This window comes from Neoarius graeffei, chromosome 20 (genome assembly GCF_027579695.1).
Source record: "Neoarius graeffei isolate fNeoGra1 chromosome 20, fNeoGra1.pri, whole genome shotgun sequence".
Lineage (NCBI taxonomy): Eukaryota > Metazoa > Chordata > Actinopteri > Siluriformes > Ariidae > Neoarius > Neoarius graeffei.
Genome location: NC_083588.1, coordinates 24,017,351 through 24,044,697, shown reverse-complemented (window position 1 = coordinate 24,044,697; position 27,347 = coordinate 24,017,351). Strand labels below are relative to the sequence as shown.

Genomic DNA, 27,347 nt, shown 5'->3' with positions numbered 1-27,347 from the left:
TGGATAATTGCCTACCATCAATTTAGAGGAATAGGAGAGAGAAGAAGGTATCCGAGTTGAAGACGGGTGTCTCAGACAGGTTTGTACATATGCACGCCAATGTGTGGTGTTACTGGCGTAATTATGAACTTATATAAAGTTTCTTAATCGTTTTAGCCTATAAGTATTGTGAGAATATTTAATGCCATATCGAGAGCTGTGTACTAGGCATGCTAAATCATTATAGGCCTACTGCCGTGCCACAGCCTCTATCTTCCCCAACAAGCAGCACAGGAGAGCACCTCCTTAGCACACGTTTATTAAGGCACATTTTTAGTTTGTTTACTGTATGTTATCATACTTTATGACTTTATTTGAAGCCATACTGGAAATGTTGTAAAATAAAGCAAATAAGAGATAATATTACAAATGCAAGAAGAGCCATTAGCCACCATACCTATTGTTTATTTACAGGGTATTTATTTTTAATTATTTATGATGTATGTAATTGCTCAGTTAAAGTAAATAAAGCATGGTCACCTGTAATATCAAAGAACTTGAACTTGTGAATAATTAAAAAAAAAAGACAGAGAACAATATACTGAGGAGACAGGGTTTCAAAGAGGGCAAGACAGGTAGAGAATATTTGTCAGATAACAGGCCCTGACGAATGCTCTATTACTAATAAGAAACATAGATAAGAAATAAATTAATAAGAAATATATTAATATAGCTTATTTAAGTATGATCAAAATTTTTAAGCCCAACTTTGTGTGCACATTCCCACCTATGGCCAAGGTTCAGCTTTTTGTGTTTCAATACTGTTCAAACTTAATCATTTTAATGTTTCTTGTAGCACATGCACATTTTGCTGACTGTTTAAGCATTTTATTTGTTCTTTTGCTGTTGATATTTTTCCCCATGCCAATCTTCTGCTGAACCCAGTGGTGGGGAAAGCCCTTAAATGCATAATGAATAGTCAGTGAGGGACAATCTTATTTTTGCAACAGTTATTAAAAACTTAACATTTAGTTTCAATTCAGAAAGTGTTTAGGCTTAGATGATGAAATATTTTCAAACATGAACTTGCCTTTAAATCTGAAACACAGGTCAATAGGGCTACAGGAACATTGGCAGTCATTTGTAGTTTTCTAGTGTGGGGGCTTTTACCAAAACTTGGTGCTTTTGTTGGCCACAAGCTGAAGGCCTGGCAAATCAGGGTGTGTAAGAATGTAGGTATGGCACAGCAGGCCACTCCAAAAATCCACCAGAATGCAGGAACATCTACTAAATCCAAAATCTCACCCCCCCCTTCATTGGCCATCTCCAGCTGGACGACCCACAAAGAAAACACCAGAATGCAGGGGGACAAGTGAATATCAAACTGAATACAAAATTCCCACTTACTGGGTGGTGTGCGGAAAAATTTTGCCGTCGACCCCCCCCCCCCAAAATCTCACTCCAAGGAATTTTGAAAAGTTGGCAGCCCTGTTAATTCGTCATGGAAATGAGGAAACGGGCCACACCTAGAAATTGAAACACACCTGAAATCCTGCTTAGTGGTCAGTTGTCCAATTACTTTTGAACCTGTGGAAATGGAGTGACTGTGTAAAAATGGCTGTCATTCCTAAATGGTTAATGCAAAAAATTATTTTTCGTTAAAACCTTTGGTTTCAGTCTGAAAGCCTACACTCCAATCACATCTTGATTGCTTCAAATCCATTTCAAATGATTGCTTGATTGCTTTCAGATCCATTGTGGTTGTATATAGAAGGCAAACTTACAAAAATTGCATTGCTGTCCAAGTACTTAGATTTTCCAATTCTAGATTGTGTGAACCCATGTCTACAAGTTTAATATAGGATGTTTCAAACTTTTGACTAGCAGTGCCAATGGCAAGCTTCTTGTTTTTTGGTCCTCACTTGCATATTCCTGTGAGGCCTGCAGCACCGTATAATGTACCATTACTCATTTTAGGGTTCCAAAGGGCACTCTATTTGGCAGAGGCCCATCAATACAGACTTCATTGTGGTCTTCAACCTACAAGCATTAGGCCAAAAATAGTCGATTAGTTTGTGAAGAGCAGGGAACATGTAGAGAATGCACAGATTCTACACAGTCTATTAAAATGAAATGGTTTTAAATGTCATCCATCTCTGAAGGAATAATGACAAAATCCTTATTGATCTTCACAACTCATCGACACAAGCAATTGAGTAAATATTAGCAATGTGATTTTGTGAGTTTTTAGTATTGTTGCAAAAGCCCCATGATGAAAACATCATCCTATTTAAAGGTTTTGAGCTTTTTCCCAAATTCTCACTTTAAGGTCCATTTGGGACTGAGTGAGAGAATTGTTAAGTCTTCCTGAAGCTAGCTGTGGTGTAGAGCTATTGATGGCCAAATTTGCCACGCCATACATGGTCTGCATGATCAGTTCTTACTGCGGAGAACAATGCTACCAGTGTTGAAGGACAAAAGAAGAAACCATCAGCAAGCACACAGAGCCCACCATCCAAAGAACACACAGTGATAAATCACTGAATTTGAGTTAAGTGTGGTGTAGTGGTTAGCACTGTCGCCTCACAGCAACAAGGTCCCAGGTTCGAGCCCAGCGACCAACGAGGGCCTTTCTGTGTGGAGTTTGCATGTTCTTCCGTGTATCTGTGTGGGTTTCCTCTGGGTGCTCTGGTTTCCCTCACAGTCCAAAGACATGCAGGTTAGGCTAATTGGTGGCTCTAAATTGACCGTAGGTGTGAATGTGAGTGTGAATGGTTGTTTGTCTTTATGTGTTAGCCCTGTGATGACCTGGTGACTTGTCCAGGGTGTATCCCGTCTCTTGCCCATAGTCAGCTGGGATAGGCTCCAGCTTGCTACAGATAATGGATGGATGGTGTCAAGTCCCATGTTTACTTCAGGTCAAAGTCCTTCCCGTCAATCTGCCGTCCCAGTACTAACCAGTCTTTTGAGACGTGTTGGGTGGCACCGGTCTGTTTCCGTAGCCCTTGGCCTGTCACCTATTACATAGCTGGGGTTACGGTGGGGGACTGGTCCTTTGGTAACCGTGAGAGTTTGACTCCCGACTCACATCTGCATTGCAAGATGTCTTGCCAGATGGCAGTAGGTACCATTTTTATGATGGTTTTTGGTATGACCTGACCATGAGTAGAAGCTGTGATCTCCCAGTTGAGAAACAGACACGCTAACCACTAGACCAGCTCATGGTCCATGTTTAGTTACCCAGAGTTTAATTTTCAATGTTAAAAATGGTAGCTAACAGATGATGAAGTATGGTGAGCTAGTTAGGTACATAAAACCGAAAACATAATTGAATAACACGTTAATTATGAAATAAAGCAAGTTTAAAAATGACTTCAGTTCTCCTTTAAAAGAAAAGACCAATAATAGAAAGGAAAAAATGAAAAGCAAACTCGACTAACTGATTGCCCTATTGTGACAGCCTCAGGGCGGTCAGCTTGTTGGGGTGCTGGCCCTTTAAATAGGTAGTTACCTGAGATTGTGTTTACCTGTGTTTTCTTTATATTCTCCTCTTTCAGGCCTACTCGGGCGGAGGGGACGAACAGGTGGCAGGTGTGTGCCCTTTCGTTTTGGCCTTTTTGGTTTTGATTTGTGTTGCCTTTATTTTTCATGTCTCAACATCATACAACCCTGATTCCAAAAAAGTTGGGACAAAGTACAAATTGTAAATAAAAACGGGATGCAATGATGTGGAAGTTTCAAAATTCCATATTTTATTCAGAATAGAACATAGATGACATATCAAATGTTTAAACTGAGAAAATGTATCATTTAAAAAGAAAAATTAGGTGATTTTAAATTTCATGACAACAACACATCTCAAAAAAGTTGGGACAAGGCCATGTTTACCACTGTGAGACATCCCCTTTTCTCTTTACAACAGTCTGTAAATGTCTGGGGACTGAGGAGACAAGTTGCTCAAGTTTAGGGATAGGAATGTTAACCCATTCTTGTCTAATGTAGGATTCTAGTTGCTCAACTGTCTTAGGTCTTTTTTGTTGTATCTTCCGTTTTATGATGCGCCAAATGTTTTCTATGGGTGAAAGATCTGGACTGCAGGCTGGCCAGTTCAGTACCCGGACCCTTCTTCTATGCAGCCATGATGCTGCAATTGATGCAGTATGTGGTTTGGCACTGTCATGTTGGAAAATGCAAGGTCTTCCCTGAAAGAGACGTCGTCTGGATGGGAGCATGCCGTTATGTTGCTCTAGAACCTGGATATACCTTTCAGCATTGATGGTGTCTTTCCAGATGTGTAAGCTGCCCATGCCACATGCACTAATGCGACCCCATACCATCAGAGATGCAGGCTTCTGAACTGAGCGCTGATAACAACTTAGGTCGTCCTTCTCCTCTTTAGTCCGAATGACACGGCGTCCCTGATTTCCATAAAGAACTTCAAATTTTGATTCATCTGACCACAGAACAGTTTTCCACTTTGCCACAGTCCATTTTAAATGAGCCTTGGCCCAGAGAAGACGTCTGCACTTCTGGATCATGTTTAGATACGGCTTCTTCTTTGAACTATAGAGTTTTAGCTGGCAATGGCGGACGGCACGGTGAATTGTGTTCACAGATACTGTTCTCTGGAAATATTCCTGAGCCCATTTTGTGATTTCCAATACAGAAGCATGCCTGTATGTGATGCAGTGCCGTCTAAGGGGCCGAAGATCACGGGCACCCAGTATGGTTTTCTGGCCTTGACCCTTACGCACAGATTCTTCCAGATTCTCTGAATCTTTTGATGATATTATGCACTGTAGATGATGATATGTTCAAACTCTTTGCAATTTTACACTGTTGAACTCCTTTCTGATATTGCTCCACTATTTGTCGGCGCAGAATTAGGGGGATTGGTGATCCTCTTCCCATCTTTACTTCTGAGAGCCGCTGCCACTCCAAGATGCTCTTTTTATACCCAGTCATGTTAATGACCTATTGCCAACTGACCTAATGAGTTGCAATTTGGTCCTCCAGCTGTTCCTTTTTTGTACCTTTAACTTTTCCACCCTCTTATTGCCCCGTCCCAACTTTTTTGAGATGTGTTGCTGTCATGAAATTCCAAATGAGCCAATATTTGGCATGAAATTTCAAAATGTCTCACTTTCAACATTTGATATGTTGTCTATGTTCTATTGTGAATACAATATCAGTTTTTGAGATTTGTAAATTATTGCATTCCGTTTTTATTTACAATTTGTACTTTGTCCCAACTTTTTTGGAATCGGGGTTGTACTTTTATGCATCCACTCTTTGCATATACTACCGATTACTGACTGTTCATACTGACATTGTTTGAGTTATACTTTACGTCTTATTTTTGATTCGTTTATTGAATAAATTCTTGAGTTTCTGAAACTTAATTGTGTGTCCTCCTCTTTCTGTGACGGTCTCAAGCCAGACCGTTAAACTATAAGATTTATTACAACATCTAGGGGCCTTGTTTGTTTCATCAGAGCACTGAATAACGTTCAAATGTGCCACATACTCATTCAACACACATAACACATCCACCCATACAGCCTCATACACACACACACACACACACACACACACACACACACACACACACACCTACAAAAATCAGGTGGACATGATGACACACACCAGGACTGATATCACAGAGCAGTAGACAGTGCATCTGTTTTGTGTTGAGACTCACCCACTGGATGTGGCTAAAGACACAGAGCTCAGAGAGGAGTTCAGCTTCCTGTAATCCCACAGCCGCACTTCCTGCTGCCGCATCTGAACCCCAAAGACACGTGCACACACACCACACACACAGACACACCATATTTATATATACAGGGTGTTTTAAAAAAAAATTTGATATCATTTCACAATCTAATAACTTTGCCAATTCTCGTTCAATTGACCTCAAATTTTAACAACGTTTGGAAACAGGTCACAATTTTATGTTTAATGTTTTTTTGTTTTTTATCTTTTTAGGTATAGAAATGCCATTCACTGGAAAAGAAAAGGCGTTTTGTGTGTTAGCGTATGCTCGAACACAATCGAATAAGACTGTGCAGCGTGATTTATGAGAGAATTCTCTAAAAATGCACTGTTACCAGAAAAGACTGTTACCAAAGACATGCTGCAGCATGTTTGGCAGGAGCTGGACTACCAACTTGACGTGTGTGTGTGTGTGTGTGTGTGTGTGTGTGTGTGTGTGTGTGTGTGTGTCTCAGGCGGTGCGCAAATTTATTCCTCAAAATCTTATATTGCTCAGCATTAAGCCTGTTCGGTTTCATTTACCTAGACTATGTAGTTTCTGGGATATTCACATCTCAAATAATATCAAGTTTTTTGAAACACCCTGTATATATATATACAGTATATGCATAAGGATCATTGGTGTCGAAGGTTCATTGATTTGCATGGGACATGAAGGCTAGCCCATATGGTCCAATCCCACAGAAGAGCTACTGTAGCACAAACTGCTGAAAAAGTTAATGCTGGATAAAACAGAAAGTTTGGGATTGGACCATATGGGCTAGTCTTTGTTTCCCATGCGAATGAGTGAGTCTTGGCTGCCCATGACCCTGTCGCTGGTTCACCGGTTGTCCTTCCTTGGACCACTTTCAGTAGGTACTAACCCCGGCATACCGGGAACACCCCACAAGATGTGCCATTTTGGAGATGCTCAGACCCAGTCATCTAGCAATCACAATTTGGCCCTTGTAGAAGTCGCTCAGATCCTTATGCTTGCCATTTTTCCTGCTTCCAACACATCAACTTTGAGAACTTTGAGAACTCTTGCTGCCAATATATCCCACCCGTTGACAAGTGCCATTGTAACAACATAATGAATGTAATTCACTTTACCTCTCAGTGTTTTTAATGTTATAGCTGATGGGTGTATATATATTATATATATATATAAACACAGTATTACCTGAGTGAATCCAGTAGTGAGGATATAATCATCTTTCAGCCAGAGAACACGAGAATCCTTGTTACTATGAAGAACTTGAGCACACTGTGGACAGAAAATAACCAACATTAATTTTTATGCTATAAATCTGTTCGAATCAATAATTATTTGCTTTTTGTTTTAATTCAATCATTGTGTCACTTAACAACCCGGTAGAAAAAGCAGGACAGAAAGCTTCAGGGACAGTTCTGTAAGCTCCTCTAATGAAGGAAAATGTGTTTAGAATGCTGTCAAGACTAAAATGTTGAAAAATGAAGACAGATAGCTCTTAGCTATGTTGAGTTTTTGTTTTAATTAAAAAAAGAATTTCTTCAGGGAGAAAACACACTTTATAACACTGGTTTCTCAACAACTATGGAAATTCCTTAATAGTAACTTGGTCAGAGCTGTCAGTGTGAGATACGGCATCATCATCAATGTTTGAACACTACAACATCAACATTAGAAAGAAGTCAAGTTTCACATGAAGCTTAAGTAGTTTGCAAAAGGGGGGAAAAACAGTCTGTAATGCTTAGTTCACACATTGGCATTTCAGCCTTGCATATGTATGGCGTATCAGGATACGTGGCAGTAAGAAAGGAACGTCACAGTATCGCCAGCCTACGTAGCTAATACTCTAGGATGCGTAACACGTAACATCTCCTTGTACGCCAGGATGCGACATATTTTTAAGTCCGCACTTAAAAATCCATAGCACATACGTAGCAGCTTTGATACATCACACATACGTCACATGTACGACATAAAAATGAAAGCTACGCAGCAGTGACGCAGCAGGAACATTGCTCGAACACCTATTACGCCGTGCGAACGCTATAATTGACATGTGTCTGATGAAGGTGGCTCCGGGGCTGGCTGGGTGGATGCGGCTGATGTCTTCCCTCTGCCCTTCTTGGGTCCTGAATTCTTCGCTGCCATGATGCTTTCTTGACTGTGACAAATGACAACGAATGCAGCGTGGGGCCCCCTTTTATACCCACCTGTGAACACCGCAGGTACACAGCAGCAACGTCACACGTAAGAACAAAACGCCACGCCAACAAAACAGTTACACCGCGGCAATGCATCATACGCCACGCATACACCTCAGTATGCCATAACTTTATGTCCCTTGAACCCTCATACAAACCCCAGATACACCACAGAAACATCACACATACGCCATGTACATCACAGAACTTTAATTTTGAACAAAATATGCCTCATTTCTTGGCATTTGACCCACACGCTGCTTACGTGGCAAGATACGAGATAGTAGCCTTAAGCAACAGGCTGAAGGGCAAAATCAATTTGGAAAAACAAATTGTATAATTGAATATACTGACAGAAATCCAACTTCTGATAGAAGTTGAAAATCAGAGTCATTTTCAGGGGAAACTCTGAGTAAACAACGATGATCAAGTGATATTTTTAGTCACATTTGTTCTTTAACTCAGGCTTGAAATACTTGAGAGGCAGGAAAGGACATGTCTGTTATTAGAAATGTGGGTTGGTTTTTTTGAGTCAATAAAAGACAGTTTATTTACATCACAATGTCTGAAAATTCAAACATAAATACAGTTCAAACAGCAGGTTAGGCCATGCACTGGCTTTAGTCTGACCAACCTCCAAGCAAGAGTGCGTTGCTATTTCACCCAAACATCCTAATATTATTAATATGCTCTCAACACAATATCTATGGAAGCCTCAGTAAATGCATTCTAACCATGTTCTTCTATGCATGGAGATTTACTGATGTACGAAAGGGAACACATACTGCTTCCAGTCCCAGGTCTGTGAAGGACTTTGTCTCTGGGTCAAAGAACATCTTAGACCATGACTTGTTGGGAAAATATCAATAATATTTTTCAAACTCACTCACTTCTTCCAGCTTGTCCCATTTATGTGTATGGGGTCGCTGCCATGTCGACCCTACTGATCAACATGTCATATTAATTGGAGCATAGTTTTACGCCAGATGCCCTTTCTGCCACAACCCTCCCATTTTTGGGCTTGGGAAACAACCATTCACACCTATGGACAATTTAGAGTAGCCAGTTAGCCTAACTGCATGTCAGACTTGTAGTACTCGAGTCCAGGATTTGGACTCGAGTCCGACTCGTGCCTCAATTTTAAGGACTCGTGACTTGACCTGAACTTGAGCACTGATGACTCGGACTCAGACTCGTGCATTAACTGCATTTGGACTCGTAAATTGGAGACAAGGATTTGTTTTTTGTCTTTATTTTGTGTAACATGCCATAATAATTTGGCATAAGATATTTATATCTACATTAATTTTTGTACAAATTTCATGCAAGAGTGTCACACCTGCGCACCTTGGTGCGTGCATTAGATAGACCCTCGGACACGCTCCAGACAGCACACAAGCCAAGCAGAGTATCACGCGCACACCATAAACAGTTTCACATAAAGGCAGCAATAGCCACCGTCAAATGTGCAGTTGGAGTCTTGTTCTTGGACTCAACTCAGATTCGACTCCGATCAATAGTGGACTCGACTCGAGATTTTCTTTAATGACTTGGACTTAACTCGGATTTGAGCACTAGGGACTTGAGACTGGACCTGGACTCAAGATTTAGTGACTCAACTACAACACTACCACATGTCTTTGGACTGTGGGGGAAACCGGAGCACCCGGAGGAAACCCATCCAGACATGGGGAGAACATGCAAACTCCACACAGAAAGGCCCCCACTGGGATTGAACCCAGAACCTTCTTGCTGTGAGGCAACAGTGTTAATGACTGCCCCACCGTGCCGCCCAATATTTTCAAACTATAAGAAAGATAAACCCATTCACTCTACGCCAGTAACTCAGGCTTTTGAAAGGGCTGGCTACAGCCTCGTAGAAAACACAGTAACAAGAAATCACATCTCTCTGGAACTCTCTGACCAAAGAGCAAGTGAGCACAGTGATGTGTCTGTACAGTATGACTCCAGTGAGCTTTCAGTATACATCATTAACAAATCTTCAACTTTCTCCAAAAGATGTCAAAGAGCTCCAGGAATTAAGGAATAAAGGCAATGGAAGAGGCAAAGAAATAAATCAACTGTGTTTATCACTCTCCATTCTCCTGGTGTAACATTTCATGCTTGATCACAATTTTTGGATTCTCTGTCATTACTGGATATGGGACAAATACTGGCCGATGACCGGAAAAATATTCTGTGCTCTGAGTGCGCTGATGGTTTATTGCCAGGAAAGGTCCTGAATTCTAGAGGTCTAATTAGCTTGCCAAACCAGATGCAAACGCCTGAATAAGAGTATATGCTGGATGAAAAACAGCAGGGCACAATAGGACCCATGGTTCCACAGGCGCCATGGTGTTTCCATGTAACATGAGGTTTGCTGGCCTCATCTTTCAAAATTAGGGCCATCATTTTTATAGGCAGGCTGTCACTGACCCAGAACTAGGGGGAGGAAGGACGCATGACATGGCAGCAGTGCAGGATAATAAGAACAAGCTGATCTACTGCTGCTGACACTTCAGAGTGGGGTTAGTATAGTGTAAGAAAAGAAAGAAAGGGAAAAACAAATGACAAGGGAAACAGGAAAGACCATGTGCACCATCCAACAAAAGAGGCTTGAAGTTAAATGGTGGTGATGCCAGCTTTGTCTTTTCCCAACAGTGAATATACAGACATGTGAAAGTGCATGCAGGTATTTTTTAAGGTTCTATGTGATTTTAAGATATTGAGCCATTAAAGGTAGACTGCTTTTCAGGTTTTTCAAGTGTAGGTTATAAAAAGAATTTTCCCCGACACCCAATTATTTTTGTTTAGTGGACCGAAAGCTACTGAATTCGAATCACAGACTTTCAATTTTATTGTTTTTTTTAAAAACAGAGCAATTAATGAACTGAAAGCCATGCGGCCCTAAATTCTCCACCATTTTTCCTGCTTCACCATGACCCAATTCAAGATACTATGCCATGCATCACGTGGTGGGCTTTCCCCATTCACGCAAGGCATTGTGTGATACAAATTTGAAACAGGAGAGGAAAATGGAGGACGTGAGCGTGTGAATGAAACATGGAAGATTGACCACAGAAATGGAAAACGAGAAGAAAAGAAAGACGTTATGTTGCGAAGGAAAGGAAACGCAGGTCCAAACTAATAAATATTGGCAGTCAGCGAGCACCTCGGTGTGACCAGCTGTTCGTTTAGCGACAGAATGATATAACTGTCAGTGCATGGTCAAAGGTAAATCTGCGCATGCACACACAGACTTCCTCTGTCTGCTTGACTGCGCAAAGCGAGCAATTTCATGCACATTATTTTCTAGGGAATCCCCTCAAATTAAATAACTTCTCAGCCACAGAATGGCCTGTTTTTTTTTTTTATGAGATATTACAGAATTAAACATATATCACAATGACCAAATTTCAAATGGAACTAAATTTCACAGATTTTATGAAATTGAAAGGCTGTCTCACTTTAAGATTTGACCTTCAAGGCCAAACATTAGAGTTTAAAATTAAGATTTTGACTACTATATTTCAATGGTGCCCAGGGTTAAGGCTTTGCAGTAAACCTCACTATGTTATTGTTGTTAATGTTAACATACATGTTATGTTAACAACATGTTAACATAATGTTACATACTTGGTCTGAATGCTCGAGTCCACACTCAGGCCCTGTCCACACGGCAACGGATTCAGGTGACTCCGATACAATTGCTTATCGTTTAGGCCTGGCGTCCACACGGCACCGGCGTTTTGGGTGCCCAAAACGCAATCTTTTTGAGAACGGGTTCCAGAGTGGAAAGATCTGGCAACGTTGCCGTTGTGAAGTCGTCTGGATGAGTAAAACGGATTTGTTTACGATGACGTCACAACCACATGACTGTGAGTGCTTCACGCCGGGTAGAAGTGTAACGAATATCACCAGGAAAAAGCCTTACAGAGCACTAGTGAGAGTGAAACACGAGCTTAGATATTATTATTATTATTATTATGTTCAGTGTTAGTTCACAGTAGTAATGCAAGAAGCAGAATAGTGACAGTAATAGTGAAGCAAAAACATGCAATTGTACAAACACTGCAGCTCTACAGCAAAATATTCATTTATGAAATGGTCTGATTCTTAACACCAGTAGTGCCAATGATCTTCTCATTGCGATGCGAGTTGTCAACAAATCCTATAACTTGGTTCATGAAACGCGCTTACAAAATATTTTCACTGTGAATATTTATTGTGTAATGGTGCAAAGTGAGAGAGAGAGAGAGAGAGAGTCAATCCCGCCAGCAAAAATAGAGAAAAAAAGAGCGATCTCACCTCTTCAGATGTGGGTTTAAGTCCTACAATACATTCCTCAAAAAGGGCGTAGAGGAGCAAATTAATCATTATTTAATTAGCATTCAATTTATTCCGGACCATTAAAGACACCGCCTTCCGCGTAGAATCATAGGTCATCCTCGCCGCCATTTTGGAGAGGTCAAAGCGGAGAATAAAGATTAGCTGCGTTTAACTGTACCAACAGGTTTACTGTCCAAACGAGATCACATGGGATTACCTTTCACAGGTGAGACTGGAAAAATACTTTTCATTGTATTTGGTCATTATAATGTAATTTTACAAACAGATTTTCCTGACTTTGTGGCTAATATGCATCCTTACTTCTTCTATTGTTCTGGTGTCTCCGAAGGGACCGTCTTACAGCGCCCCTAGAGGTGTGGCATGTGTATTGCATCGTTTTCAGCAAGCGTTGCGTTGCCATATGGACCTGATATTTTACTGATTGTTGCCCATTTGGACGCGATATATTTTTAAATAACATCTTGTTGCCGTTGTCGTGTGGATGTAGCCTCAGTCCATCATGCAGGAATACGTGCAAATGTGGAGCCATTCTCACATGAAAGAAGATTTTTAGCTGTGCAGGCCGTCAAGAGACAAACTTTTTTCAAAATGTTCTCAATGCAAGCACTTGCACCACAAAAGTCCTCACAAAGATCCTCCTCTTAAATGGTAGAACCACAGTCACTCCGTCTAGTCAAGTCAAGGTTATTTGTATAGTGCTTTTAACAATAGACATTGTCGCAAAGCAGCTTTACAGAATTTTAGTGACTTTAAACATGAACTACTTTTATCCCTAGTCTATCCCCAATGCGCAAGCCTGAGTTGACGGTGCCAAGGAAAAACTCCCTCAGACGACATAAGGAAGAAACCTCGAGAGGAACCAGACTCAAAAGGGAACCCATCCTCATTTGGTTGATAACAGATAGTGTGATTATAACATTTTAACAGTTTTAACATGAAGTCTGTTTTGTTGAAGTTATAAACTGTTCATTGATGGAAACTTAAGTGCAAAACTGTTCATGACAACTGCAGTTCTCAGTCATAAAAGCATTACTGCAAGTGTCCAGTTAAGGTGATCTTAACTCTACAGTGCTTTTGTATAAGATATATTTTAACTCTAGATCACACACGATCCAGGACGTATGAAGAATACACACTGCAAAAAATGATATCTTAGCAAGTGAAAATATCTTGAAAATAGTTGAAACGATCTAGCATTTCTTATTAGAAGAAAACAAGACACCAATTTTGAGATTATTAAACCTAGTTCTAGATTGCAACCAACTTATTCTAAGATGTCTTACCAAGTGTAATTATCTTCCTGCACTGGCAGATTATTTCACTTGATTATAGTCTAAATGTTCTCAAATTTATTATGTTTTTCCTTATATTAGGATGGCTAGTTTTTGCAGTGCATGCACATTAATAATGTTAATTCCAATTATTTTCTTGCAGCTAAGGCCACATTTTTCATTTTCTGCACACCAAGATTTTTATAGTTAACAAAAAAGTAGGAATAAGTTGAACTGAAATAATAGACTAAAATTATAACAAGGACACCTAAAAAGAAACCCAGAAATACTGACTCAGAGACAAACTGAAAAACAAACATGATTTTTATCTCTTTATTTTTTATTTTGCAGTGCAACAATTATATGACTTGTGTGACTGTATGACTTGTGATTTGTGTGCGGGGTAATTATTGTGGTTGCTAGCAGAAACAGAGCAAATAATTTCATAATGTGTAGTGTGCATTTCTGCATTCCCTCTCGAAATATCAGATAAATAGTTCCAGAAATTTCAGACTTCCTATCTATGTCGTCTAAACATAAAATATATATTAAATCAAAATTAAAAACATCACTAAAAAACCTTAAAGAAATTAACATTTCTAAGTTTAAACTGTGATGTGACTGCAGATGCACTGACCTATAGTTATAGCTCAGTGACGACAAAAGCTTTATTAATGACAGTCACATTACATATACAGCTCAAATATATCAGTATTACAATGTTTGGCAAATGCCACTATCCCGCTTCTATTTAGCCACATTTTTCAGAAATTTCTGTTCAAAATCCAAAGTTGGGATTCTGTGTAAAACGGAAATAGCAGAATGTGATGATTTGCAAATCATGGGAACTCTATATTTCATTGAAAATAGTACAAAGACAAAATATCAAATGTTGAAACTGAGAATTTTTTTTTAAATACTGTATATGCTCATTTTGAATTTGATGAACTATTCTGAAACAGGTTTTAAAAAAAAGTAGGGACAGGAGCATGTCTACCACTGTGTTGCATCACCTCTACTTTTAACAACACTCTGTAAACGTTTGGGAACTGAGGAGACCAATTGCTATAGTTTTGAAAGTGAAATGTTGTCTCATTCTTGCCTAATATACAGTTTCATTTGAACAGTTCAGGGTCTCATTTGTCGTATTTTGCGCTTCATAATGCGCCAGATGTTTTCAAAGAGAGACAGGTCTGGATTGCAGGCAGGCCAGTTTAGCACCTGGACTCTTTTACTACAGAGCCATGTTGTTGCAATACATGCAGAATGCGATTTGGCATCGTTTTGGTGAAATAAGCAAAGCTTTCCCTGAAAAAGACATCGTCTGGATGGTAGCATGTTGCTCCAAAACCTGTATATATCATTCAGCATTAATGGTACTTTTCCACATGTACAAGTTACCCATGCCATGTGCACTAATGCACCCTCATACCATCACGGATGCTTGCTTTTGAGCTTTGTGTTGATAAGTCGGATGGACCTGCTCCTCTTTAGCCTAGACCAGCGTTCATGATTTCCAAAAAGGAATTTAAAATTTTGATTCATCAGACCACAGGACAGTTTTCTACTTCGCTTCAGTCCATCGTAGCTTGGGCCCAGAGAAGACAGCACTGTTTCTGGATATTGTTTATACAGTGCCCTCCATGATGATTGGCACCCCTTGAAAAGATTAGTTTTAAAAAAAAATCCAACTTTTGGTGAAAATCACTTCATCTCACACTGAAAAAATGAGCAAAATCCAAACTTTAATTGAAATAATTTTTTTCAGAGAAAAAAAATCCCTCATGATGAAATAATGATTTATTTTCAACAAAAACACATGCTGGCGGCACGGTGGTGTAGTGGTTAGCACTGTCGCCTCACAGCAAGAAGGTCCGGGTTCGAGCCCCGTGGCCGGCGAGGGCCTTTCTGTGTGGAGTTTGCATGTTCTCCCCGTGTCCGCGTGGGTTTCCTCCGGATGCTCCGGTTTCTCCCACAGTTCAAAGACATGCAGTTAGGGTTAATATGGGACGGCCTTGGGCTGAGGTGCCCTTGAGTGAGGCACCTAACTCCCAACTGCTCCCCGGGCGCTGTTAGCATGGCTGCCCACTGCTCTAGGCATGTGTGTGTGCATGTGTGTGTTCACTGCTTCAGATGGGTTAAATGCAGAGAGGAATTTCATAAGCATGTGATGAATAAAGTTGCTGTTGTTCTTCTTCTTCTATGAGCTGCTCCCGCTTCTCTGCGGGGTCACTGCAGCAGACAATCGTCTCCAGAGATCGCAGTCCATGGCATCCTCTCTCATAGCCCCGATGGTCTCCATATCTTCCTTGATGTTGTCCCTCCACCTCCTCTTCGGTCGGCCCCTTTTTCTCCTTCCCGGCAATTCCATGTTCATCACTCTCTGTCCGGTATATTCTCTCTCTCTTCTCACCACATGTCCATACCATCTCAGGCTTGATATTCTACATCTTGTAGTGATGTTCTCTACTCCCAAGGACTCACACACCCTCTCATGCCTCACATGGTTTCTCCTCATCCATCCACATATCCTCATTTCTGTCACTTCTAACTGTCTCTCTTGCTTTGCTGTCAGGGAAACTGTCTCCACTGCATAAAGCATTGCTGGCTGTACCACCTTACTGTAGATCTTTCCCTTCATTTTTGATGGAACTTTATCACACAGCACACCCGACATCTTCCAATTCCTCCACCCAGACTCTACTCTTCTCCCGACCTCTCCATCAGATGTTCCATTCTTTGTCAGCATACTCCCAAGGTACTTGAACTCCTGCACTTTCGGCACTTCAGCATCCCGCAGCTGTATCCTCTCAGCTTCATCTCCATGCAGGCATAGGTACTCAGTCTTGGTCTTTGATATCTTCAGCCCTCGTGATTCCAATGCCTCTCTCCACTTCTCAAGGTCTGCTTCCAGCTTTTCTTTGTTGGTAGCACATAGGACCACGTCATCTGCAAACATCATATGCCATGGGGCCCTTTTCCTAACACTCTCAGTCAAGCAGTCCATGATGATGGCAAACAGGAATGGGCTGAGCGCTGAACCCTGATGAAGTCCCACATCCACTGGGAATAGCTCAGTGGTCCCAGCTGCACAGTGCACCACAGTCTCACTTCGCGTATACATATCTTTCACCACACATATGTACTTCTCTGGCACCAACTTCTTTCGCATACACCAGTACAGCTCTTCTCTGGGAACTCTGCTTTTTCTAGATCAATGAAAACAGCATGCAAGTCGCTCTGGCTTTCACGATGTTTCTCTTGAAGCTGCCTAAGTGCAAAAATTGCATCCACTGTTGATTTTCCTCTCACCGCAAGAGGTGCCAGTGTCGGTCCCAAGCCCAGATAAATGGTGAGGGTTGCGGCAGGAAGGGCATCCGGCATAAAACTTTTGCTCCACCCACAATGCAAGTGGACAGCCATGTTGATAGATGATAAAGGAAATTTGGCCTCTGCATCACCTCATATTGGGCAGCATGGTGGAAACATACTTCATTTACATTGTGTTCACTATAATTTCCAGGAGCACCAATAATAGTGACTCATGTGTTTTTATTGAAAATATTTTTTTTCTTGATGAGGCATTTGTTTTTCTCTGAATAAATGTATTTCACTTAAAGGCTGCATTTTTTCAGAGTGAGAAATTTTTTTTACTAATCTTTACAAGGGGTGCCAATAATCATGGAGGGCACTGTATATGGTTTTAACTTGTATTTGTGGATGCAGTAATGAACTGTTTTCACAGACAATGGTTTTCTGAAGTGTTCCGGAGCCCATACAGTGGTTTCCACTACAGACACATACCTGCTTTTAATGCAGTGTCACCTGAATGCAGATCACAGGAATCCAGTGTTAGTTTTCCAGCCTTGTCTCTTGCATACAGGGATTTCTCCAGATTCTCGGAATCTTTTAATGATATTATGTACCATAGATGATGTGATCTGCAAATTCTTTATAATTTTGTATTGAGGAACGTTATTCTTAAATTGTTGCACTGTTTGTCCGTGCAGTCTTTCACAGAGTGGTGAAGCGCTACCCATCTTGAACTTTCTCAAAAAAAAAAAACAGACTCAGCCTCTCTGAGATGTTCTTTTTATTGCTCAGTCATGCTACTAACCTGTTGCCAATTAACCTAATTATTATTATTTATATTAAACAAATTTTCCAGTCTTTTGTTGCTCCTGTCCCAGCCTTTTTTGGAACATGTTGCTGACATTAAATTCCAAACGAGCATACATGTTTAAAAAAAAAATACAATAAGATTTATCATTTTCCACATTGAATATGCTGGGGGGGTTTAACCATTTTTAGTGAAACATAGGCTTTCCATGATTTGCAATCATCACATTCAGATTTTATTTCATTTTTCGGTTTCTAGTTTCACACAGCGTCTCCGCTCTTTTGGAATTGGGTTTGTATATACAGTATATATTTTCACACTATTTATTTGACTATTGGTCAAACCATGGCTAGTGAAAATCATACAACTCTTTGATTGCAAGGCAGAGTACTGAGGAAACTGGCTGGATGATGAAAGTGAGAACTGTGATGTGCTTTGTTTATTCAGGGTCGAGAGGGAGTTTGGGTGGGGAGGTGGACATCACGCTTTGGAACCAGTTGGAGCTGATTTCAGAAGAATGGAATCTTATCTCTCCTCTCCCTCTCTCTGGAGTAGTGATGCCACGTGCCACACTTGCTTCAATCAGATATGGAGGTTCGATCCCATCCACTGCTTCAACCAGCCTTAATTATAGGCAGTAACACTCAGACATCATGACGGAAAACTAAACTGTTTTCATTAAAATCATTCATTTCATCCTGAATGAGAGTCACTTGCTCCGTTTGCATGCATTTGGTTCCAAAGAATACGATGAGGAGTGTTTCAAATCCGCACACACCCTGCACATAAACCTCTAAACTAAGCTGACCTCATCAAAATGTCACTTAAGACATGTTTCTCTAAGGGACATACAGTACTGTGCAAAGGTCTTAGGCACCCTATTTTTTTTAGACAAACTTTGTTATAGATTTCTATTTTATGACTTCTACAGTACATTATCGAGTCAGTACAAAACATTTTAGATTTCCAAACGTTCATTTTCCAGCACAAAATTAAATGTTACAGAAAAAATATGTTTGTATCTGAGCAGCATATTACATAAGAGAGCACTTTTCGGATTAAAAAAGTAAACATAATGAAGGCTGCTGGGTTTTGGTGCAAAATTAAGAAGCAAGTGTGACAGTCAAAGTGTCCAGAAGAACTGTGACTGGTTCTGCAAGATGCTCAGTAAAACCTACAGCTCATTTCCTTATAAAACTGCACTCACTGTACCTGAAACTACTATATATATTTTTTTTTTAAGCAAACGGTCGTCTCACACCAAATATTGACTTTGTTTCATTTATTATGGATTACTTCTGTTTATAGTATTTTTTTAATACTGAAACATTTGTCATTATTTTTAAGCCTTTTATTGGTCTACAGCATTTCTTTACATGTGCCTAAGACTTTTGCACAGGACTGTAGCTCATAGTCTATCATTCTTTTATCAAAGCCACTGGAAAGCCACTGGGATTACAGACGTTTTGTTGGCATCCAGACAATAATTTATTCATTGGGAGCAATCCAAATGTTCCCAAACCTGGAAGACAAGATGCATAATTACGTGTCCGTGGTGAACAGTTGAATAAACATCTTGAATAAACATCATAACCACGAAAGCAGTGAATCTGCAGAGTGCAGCTTTGAGGTACAAGTATGTGAGCAGATAGGAAGCCAGTGATGAGGGCCAATCAGACAGCGTCTCAAAAGTGTGACAGATCAAACCAGAATAACGAGGAAGAGCTGCACATGAAACAAAAACACATTTGGAAGAATTCCTCATTTCCATTTCATTTCCATCTCTGAACTCTGAGCACAAGGGCGGCACGGTGGTGTAGTGGTTAGCGCTGTCGCCTCACAGCAAGAAGGTCCTGGGTTCGAGCCCAGTGGCCAGCGAGGGCCTTTCTGTGTGGAGTTTGCATGTTCTCCCCGTGTCTGCGTGGGTTTCCTCTGGGTGCTCTGGTTTCCCCCACAGTCCAAAGGCATGCAGGTTAGGCTAATTGGTGACTCTAAATTGAGTGTGAATGGTTGTCAGCCCTGCGATAACCTGGCGACTTGTCCAGGATGTACCCTGCCTCTCGCCCATAGTCAGCTGGGATGGGCTCCAGCTTGCCTGCGACCCTGTAGAACAGGATAAAGCGGCTAGAGATGAGATGAGACTTATCAGCCTATTTGGTTTTTAGCCATGTTGAATTTAGTTAGTGACGCCACGGCAGGCGTCACTTTTCCACGCGATCTTCACGAGACTTGTGTGAGACTTCAAAACGCTTTCTTGTTGTTTCGACCTTCATTCTCATTTTCTCTACCTCGTTCTCTTGTCCTGTCTTCATTGCTCTGTTTGCCAATCAATCGATTGCCAATCTGTTTGTGATTTGGCTCTGTTTCCAGTTTGCTTCTCCTGCTCTCCCCTGCACATGCATCTGTAAGTGCCTGCACCCTGACAGTATTATCTTTTAACTACATGAAACTAATGATCACATTATCTACGATTTCTTAGGAAAGTGCAATGCTGGATGATTTATCACAGTATCAAACATTATAGCGTCATCTTACCCAGCCTTAGTGGACATATCGGTAAATATTGATTCTTTTCTACAAACTAAAAAGAATATGCGTAGCATTTTTTTCCATATTCTTTCCTGTATATTCCCTTCTGTTCTCTAATAATATACTTTATTATATTGTTCTAATGTCTATCCTATTCTATATTTTTTTTGTCATGCGCTCTTCTGTTCTGTGTACATGCATTCTATCTTAATATATGCTAATTTGTCATTCTAGTCTACTCTATCCTATTCTATTTTCCATTTCTATCCATAATGCATTATACTGTCATTCCTAGTCCTGGGTATGACTTTAAACTGCAACTGGTGGTGAGTCTCAGGTCCAGGAGGACTTCAGTATTGAGGAAAGTGGAGTTACCCCTTAATCACCATTGCTCCCAGGTCCGCTCTGACCTGGAGTGGTAGCACCTGCCTGGGTTCCAGCTATGGGTTAAATAGTACATCACCAATAAGGTGCTGGCAGCAGGGCGCTTTTTGGGGTAATGTGGCAGATGAACCCAATAGGGTCAATGGTGCACCACCAGATGGCATGCGGAAGAGCCATTCAAATGGCCAACGGATGGTATCACTCGGCAAGTCAGATGTCATTACAGGGCAACTTCCATACCCGTCAGGTCTGTGGCATTTTTGTGCACCACTTGGCATCAGGTCTGGAGGTCCAGAGAGACACCACGATGGGGGCACAACATCGTTTGTCTTACTATACAGTGCAAGGCGGTTCGTTAGAAGAGGAGAATTACGCGCGGTCTATCTGCGTTTCTGCGCATCCTACTGACGACGATCTATAAAAATATTAGAAACAAATATTAGCACTGTATATGATCAGTTTGTTAACAGAGTGAGATTTTCACTTCTGTGTTCTGCCTCAGAAATTCCACTAAATTTGTTTTTTAACTGACAGTAGAGGACACACTGCCATCATGTTCCAGACTGAAGTACTGCCCATGTGCTGTTCTAGTTCTAAGCATACACTGCTCAATAGAGCATGAATATTCATTTTGTTTCACCTAGAACCCATGACTGTACTGCACAAACAATGTTGCTATTTTTACTTTAAAAAGCCGCTCTACACACTGCCAGCGTCTGGCGTAACGGCCAGGTTGATTAACACAACAGCATGTTGGACGTGGCGCTGCAGAGGAAAATTGAATAATAACAATCTGACATTTTTAATTTTCATTCAGTTACATGTACAGAACTACTGTAAATAACGGTTGATAAAAATCTCCAGTGATCCCAGAAGTTAAGAATCTTTGTCACAGCTGCTCTTGCAAATGATGACTGAAGAAATCTGGCATTAAACAGACTGTCTAAACAAACACTCATCTTTTGGTTTGGACATGAGCAGACCTACACATGACCCAGTGAATCACCAATGCCAGTAAATCAGTTTGAAAAAAAATATTTTTACAAACACTCAAGGTTACTGCAGTTTGCAGGAGAACCATAAAAAAACAGTCAGTCATTCTTTCTTCAGCTCCAGAGCAATCACCTTGAAAACTAACCTGGCTTCCCCCCAGTGTGACTGACAGTGCTTCCCTGCTCCCTAATAAGAATATAAATGAAACTTCTATGAATGAAACATTATTTGCACATTGTCGATACACCCACATCCAGTAAGCCGTTTGCACCGTTTACTCCATTTACACTATTTCTCATTTGCACCATTTCTGCTTGTGTGTTTTTTGTATGTGTGTATGTGCGCGTGTGTGCACGCGCCTTCTTGAACTGTAGTTTATATCTTACATGCAGTGCTGTGCACAAGTCTTAGGCACATGTAAAGAAATGCTGTTGACCAAAAATGGCTTAAAGAATAATGAAATGAAATGTTTCAACATAAAAAAAAATACTATAAGCAGCAGTAAGCCATAATAAATAAAACAAAGTCAGTATTTGGTGTGAAACGACCCTTTGCTTTAAAAAAAATAGTAGTCTCAGGTACAGTGAGTGCAGTTTTATAAGGAAATGAGCTGTAGGTTTTACTGAGCATCTTGCAGAACCAGCCACAGTTCTTCTAGACTCTTTGACTGTCACACTCGCTTCTTCATTTTGTACCAAAACCCAGTAGCTTTATGTTTTCTTTTTTAATCTGAAAAGTGCTTTCTTGTGTAATATGTTGCTCAGATACAAACCTTTTTTTGTGTGTAACATTTAATTTTGTGCTGGAAAACAAACGTTTGGAAATCTAAAATGTTTTTGTACTGACTTGATAATGTAGAAGTCATAAGATAGAAATCTATAACAAAGTTTGTATGAAGAAAAATAGGGGGCCTAAGACTTTTGCACAATACTGTGTATATATAATATTTTTTGTTTTTTTTATACTCGTTTTCTCAGAAAAACAATATTTCAATCCCGTACATATGGCAGAATTGACAATAAGTTAACTTGCCTTGACTGCGCTTGTGCTTATGGCTAGGTCATGGGGTGTCGATAGTAAAGAGATGGAAGTTGTGTAAGATGTAAACATTTCAGTCTGCGGGAATTCATGTACCAGAGTACTCACTGGTCTTGTTTATCAAGTTTCTGAGGTGTAAAAATGTCCAAAATATGCCTTCTCCCAACAAGGAAGTACCAGAGAGTGTCCTTCTCTGGTTGAACCCCTGAACTTTCCCTCCTAGTAATTATGTGCAAGCGTCTATGAGGCAAGAAGGGGTGTAACAAGAGGAAAAGAGATTGATGGAGTTGCCGATCAACAACCCCAGGCTGATTTTCAGGCAAGATATGTTTGTCTGCAAATACAAATGTACCTCGACTAAAGAGAAGTTTATGTAATGCTGTTATTGTGTAATTCAGTGACAGAGACACAAAGGCCTAAGCTTGGCGTCTCACAACATCTGGCAGAGCCTTTCTTGCTGAAAGCTAGAAAGTACTAAGTGAAGATTCACCCTAATAAACACTCATTTCACAGTAAATGCATGGAATACGTCTCAACCTATAGTGTTGTGGAGATTTGACAGTCAGAGGAAATGAGGACGCGTCTCTGTTGATTGGACTGTTCATATGGCTTTCGGGAAGATGCAGCTCCTTGGTGGTGGTGATAATCTCATCATGTGTAGCTATGGTAGGAAGGTGTGGAGAAGAGGACGGGCTGCATATCATACAGTTTGGCAAATAAATATCCACTCCCATGTCGGCTGTGGGACCATGCTGCAGATGACATCAGTGCTTCCTGTACACATAAGTGTCTCCATATGTGTTTATCTTTTTTCACTAATCCTTTTTCAAACACTTTTCTTTCCAGATGGAGGTAAGATTATATTAGTGAAACTGCAGTCACTTATAATTGGTCAGAAATAAACGATACAGCCCTAACTAGTTAAAAAAAAAAGTAATTAAGTTCCTGACAGTAAAATGGCCGACCACATTGCTGCAACTCGTTGTGTGCAGGGGTTTAACAGACGGTGAGTGCATCTTTGCCAGTGACAGGGAATGCTGATCCACCCACTGGGAGAAATATCAGGTGTCTTTATGCGCATATGGGAATAATCAGCCCCCTGCTCCTGCTTTCTGCCTGCTTTCCTCCTTGTGAGCGTCATGGTGGAAAGAATAGGAAAGTGTAGGCCTCAGCTATTCAGGGCTTTGGTGCAAGTTCATATTTTCCTTCCTGCGTAACCATCCTGCTTTGCTCATGACTTTTCCAGCCGCATCCTCTCGTCTCCCCGCTGCGCTCCATCAAAAGCGGCTTGGCTGAGAGCTCCAAACCTGCTTTCTTCAATGGTTCGGCACGTCCGTCATTCCTCGATTTGGGGGGATTTTGGCTGTGGTTGCTCTTCCAGCAGTAACGTGAACCTCTCCTGCATAGCTTCAACACAGCCTCCTGCCAGAACAGGACTAATTCAACTGATCTAATCTTATTAAAAGGAGTTTATTTCTAACCCTACGCAAGTTGGTAAGGGGAGCAGGGGGAATTTAACCTAATGACTCTGGCCCGATGTCCAGCACATCAGTGCCCTGCTCCTTTTTCCCCCTGCCTCTCTTAAAGGAGATACGCAGAACCATGGCCTCACTTTTTGTTTATAAATGCCTTGAGACCTCAAGAATGGCATAGGAATAGTTTAAGTGTTAACAATAAATCTAATATAGTCATTTTTACAATTAAAATGACTCATATAGGTAGCAGTCTGAGTGAATGACCTTGACATGTGATGTCACAGCAGGAAGGCTATTGGTCTCATCGCCATTTCCGCTAGACTAAAACACAGAGCTGACTGTAACTCCGATCCTCCATTTTGAGCTAGTTTATCGCCATGCCACGTAGATGTGTTGCTGGCGGGTGCAGCAATACGACAAAAGGTGGATTTACGTTGCATTAATGGCCCAAGAATGTTCAAACTGCAAAGATTTGGACGCATTTTGCGAGAAGTTCACAGGCACATTGGGCGCCTACGAAGTGGTCTCTCCTCTGCTCTGCACATTTTACTGAAGACTCGTACCAAACCTCTGACCTGTTGAGGAGCGTTGGCTATAAGCCCGTATTGAAAGAGGGTGCAGTACCAACAATTAAAGGAAAAGAAAACTACAAGAAAAGGAAAGCAAGTTCAGTTGCACCAGTTCTCCCGGAGTGTGAGCCGAGGGTTGTTGCTAAAATCCGGGATGGAACGGGACGGGATGAGACATATCACTCGAGCAGTGACCTCCCTGCGGTTGTTGCTAAAACCGGTGATGTCCCGTAATCGCCTGAGCCGAGCAGTAATGGCGGAGTACTCAGTATGGAGAAAATGGAGAATAAGTGGACCAGCCATCTGATTTCTTCGCTGGATATGCTTGCCTCAGCAGCAATATCTCGTCCTTACGTGGAAGAAGCGAATGAACGGAGAACTGAACAAACAACTGAAAGTCAGATTGTTTCAAAACAATCAGCCACAAGTTCGGCCTTCAAGAAGCAAGAACACAGACAGGTAAGAAGCGACACTCATTTGGATACAAAACAACAAAAACAACACCACTCGTTGTTTACCTGCATTTAGATTAATACATGTAACTTGTATTGTGTGTTTAAGTTACCGGTATTAGATTATTTAATTTGCTTCAGAAGATTGTCTCAGTTCATCTGATTATTTAATTAGCCTTTTACGTTTATCAGTGAAAATGCATGCATGTACATGTATGTTGCATAAGTTATAACGCCTATCCTGTTTTAATGAGAGTCAACCCACAATCAATGAAGTCAAATCAGTCTTAGTTGAGCAAGTCAATCGATGTCCAGCACATCAGTGCCCTGACACAGGCATCAGTTCCCATACCACGAATGATTGCAACATAGCCGCACACCACTAATAACGTCAACAAGAAAGAAAAACACTCTTATTCAAGCTTAATTGTTCAAAAAAAGTAAAGCCAAATGGAAAGAGGGATTGGAGGAAAAGCAAAAATTCCGAGAAAATTCAAAGTGGGAAGATATAAATAGGGAACGGGAGACGAAATTTAAAAAAAGAAATACTTAATACAAATGAAATTTATGGTAGGAAAGTATTTCCTACTTTCACCATAAATTTTTATTTATATGACTTTGGTCTATAGCTGTCAAAGGCCTCGGCCTTAAAACCGGTTCCTGCTGTGACGTCATGCACTCAGGGCTGGCTGGCTCAGCAGGGCAGCTCGAATGCCAACTTTGCAGTCAATTTTAACTTTAAAAAATATATATTTTTTATTCCCATTTATGCAGCATATAAAAGTCAAAGATGGAGATACTATCCACTCAAATGTATTTAAAAATAAAGGTTCTGCGAATCTCCTTTAACCTTTCCTGCACATTGCAATCCCTTCTTCGTACTCCGTTTCTTCTAATCGTGGCCTTTTCCTTTAATCTATTTGAAAAGGGACATGTGTTCCTATTTTCAATTTGTGATTAAAGCACTTGATTCAAACCTGTTTTAATGCTTTATTTTCCACAATGAGGAACTTTTCTCCATCCCTAACCTCACAACTCTACTACATTTTTCAAATCAGGTGCTGATCAGAAGAACGATGAAAAAAAGACAGCCGAGAGAGAAGGAGAAAATGAAACACAAATCAGACATTTTGTTCTTTTTCTTTCAGTAGCATGTAAATAATATTTATAAAAAGACTTCTACCTTCCTGCCCCTGTTCTCTGAAACATATCCAATCCATCTTTACCTGAAGACTCCTTACTTTTTCCAGCCAAACACGATCACTCTTAGCCGCTTGGAAAAACAAAAAGAGGAGGTGAGAGAAGGTCAAGAAAAAAGCTTTGCAGACGTAGCCAAAGCTCAGCGCAGGGCCCCGGGAATGACAGCACACAGCTGTGAAAGCAGTCATTCATGTTATCATCCTTTATATTTGGAGAGTCGTGCCAGTGCACCAAGTTATGGGCACAGGAGTTTATGTGCTTGAAGGGAGTAGAAATACACATTAATGCTGACTGGCACTCAAGCCAACATGAAGGCATCAGGAAAGGTCTTTATAGACTTTTTAAACTCTACTTTCTTTGATCTCGACCTGATTGTTTGTTTGTTCGTCTGAACTACCCGTCTCTGTTTCTTCCAGTCTGCACACTATTGCTTCATAAACACACAAAAGTGTCAAATGATGTGAAGCAGTTCCCCTAACTCCAAACCTCTGATGAAGGAATACCAAACATATCACATAAATATAGCACTGTTTTTCTTAATGGCTTATCCAGGCTTAGGTTTTTCCATCTGTATTGTTTTCATCTTTAATAGTTTTGTATTTGCCCTGGGAAACTTCCCAAAGACTATTCTGGGAACATGATGAGAAAATGGAGGAATAGACAATGAAAAGAGGGGTACAGGCCAAGAGGACAAACCGGGGGTGCAGGGGTTAAACTTCTTCTTGATGCATATTTAGGATCGCTATGCACTCCTCCGAGTGCACATACTGTATATAAAGAGAGAGAGCGAGACACAGCAGTAAATTATCCAAACCTCAATCAGCTCTTGTTAGTGCTGGTGGCCTACTGAACAGTTCAGTATTCATATATATATATATATATATATATATATATATATATATATATATATATATGAAAATAGATCTCACAGAAAAGAAAATATACATTCAGTAATTGACTACTGGGAGAATTCATACGGAAAAGAATCCTATTTTTGTCTTGGCAGGTAAGCTCTGGGTGCAAACGCTGTGGAATTTAGC

At 40.6% G+C, this 27,347-nt stretch overlaps 1 protein-coding gene across 2 annotated transcripts in view; it reads right to left on the bottom strand.

Annotated features, from left to right (window-relative positions):
- Positions 1 to 27,347, bottom strand: part of coro7 (coronin 7) — a 359,304-nt gene that overhangs the window by 211,089 nt on the left and 120,868 nt on the right. For both annotated transcript variants that reach the window (XM_060901419.1, XM_060901417.1), the window contains exons 8-9: positions 6,917 to 7,000; positions 5,681 to 5,763 (exon numbers count right to left, since the gene is read on the bottom strand). In XM_060901419.1, coding sequence (XP_060757402.1) covers positions 5,681 to 5,763; positions 6,917 to 7,000 — 167 coding nt within the window. The remainder of the gene's footprint in view (positions 1 to 5,680; positions 5,764 to 6,916; positions 7,001 to 27,347) is intronic.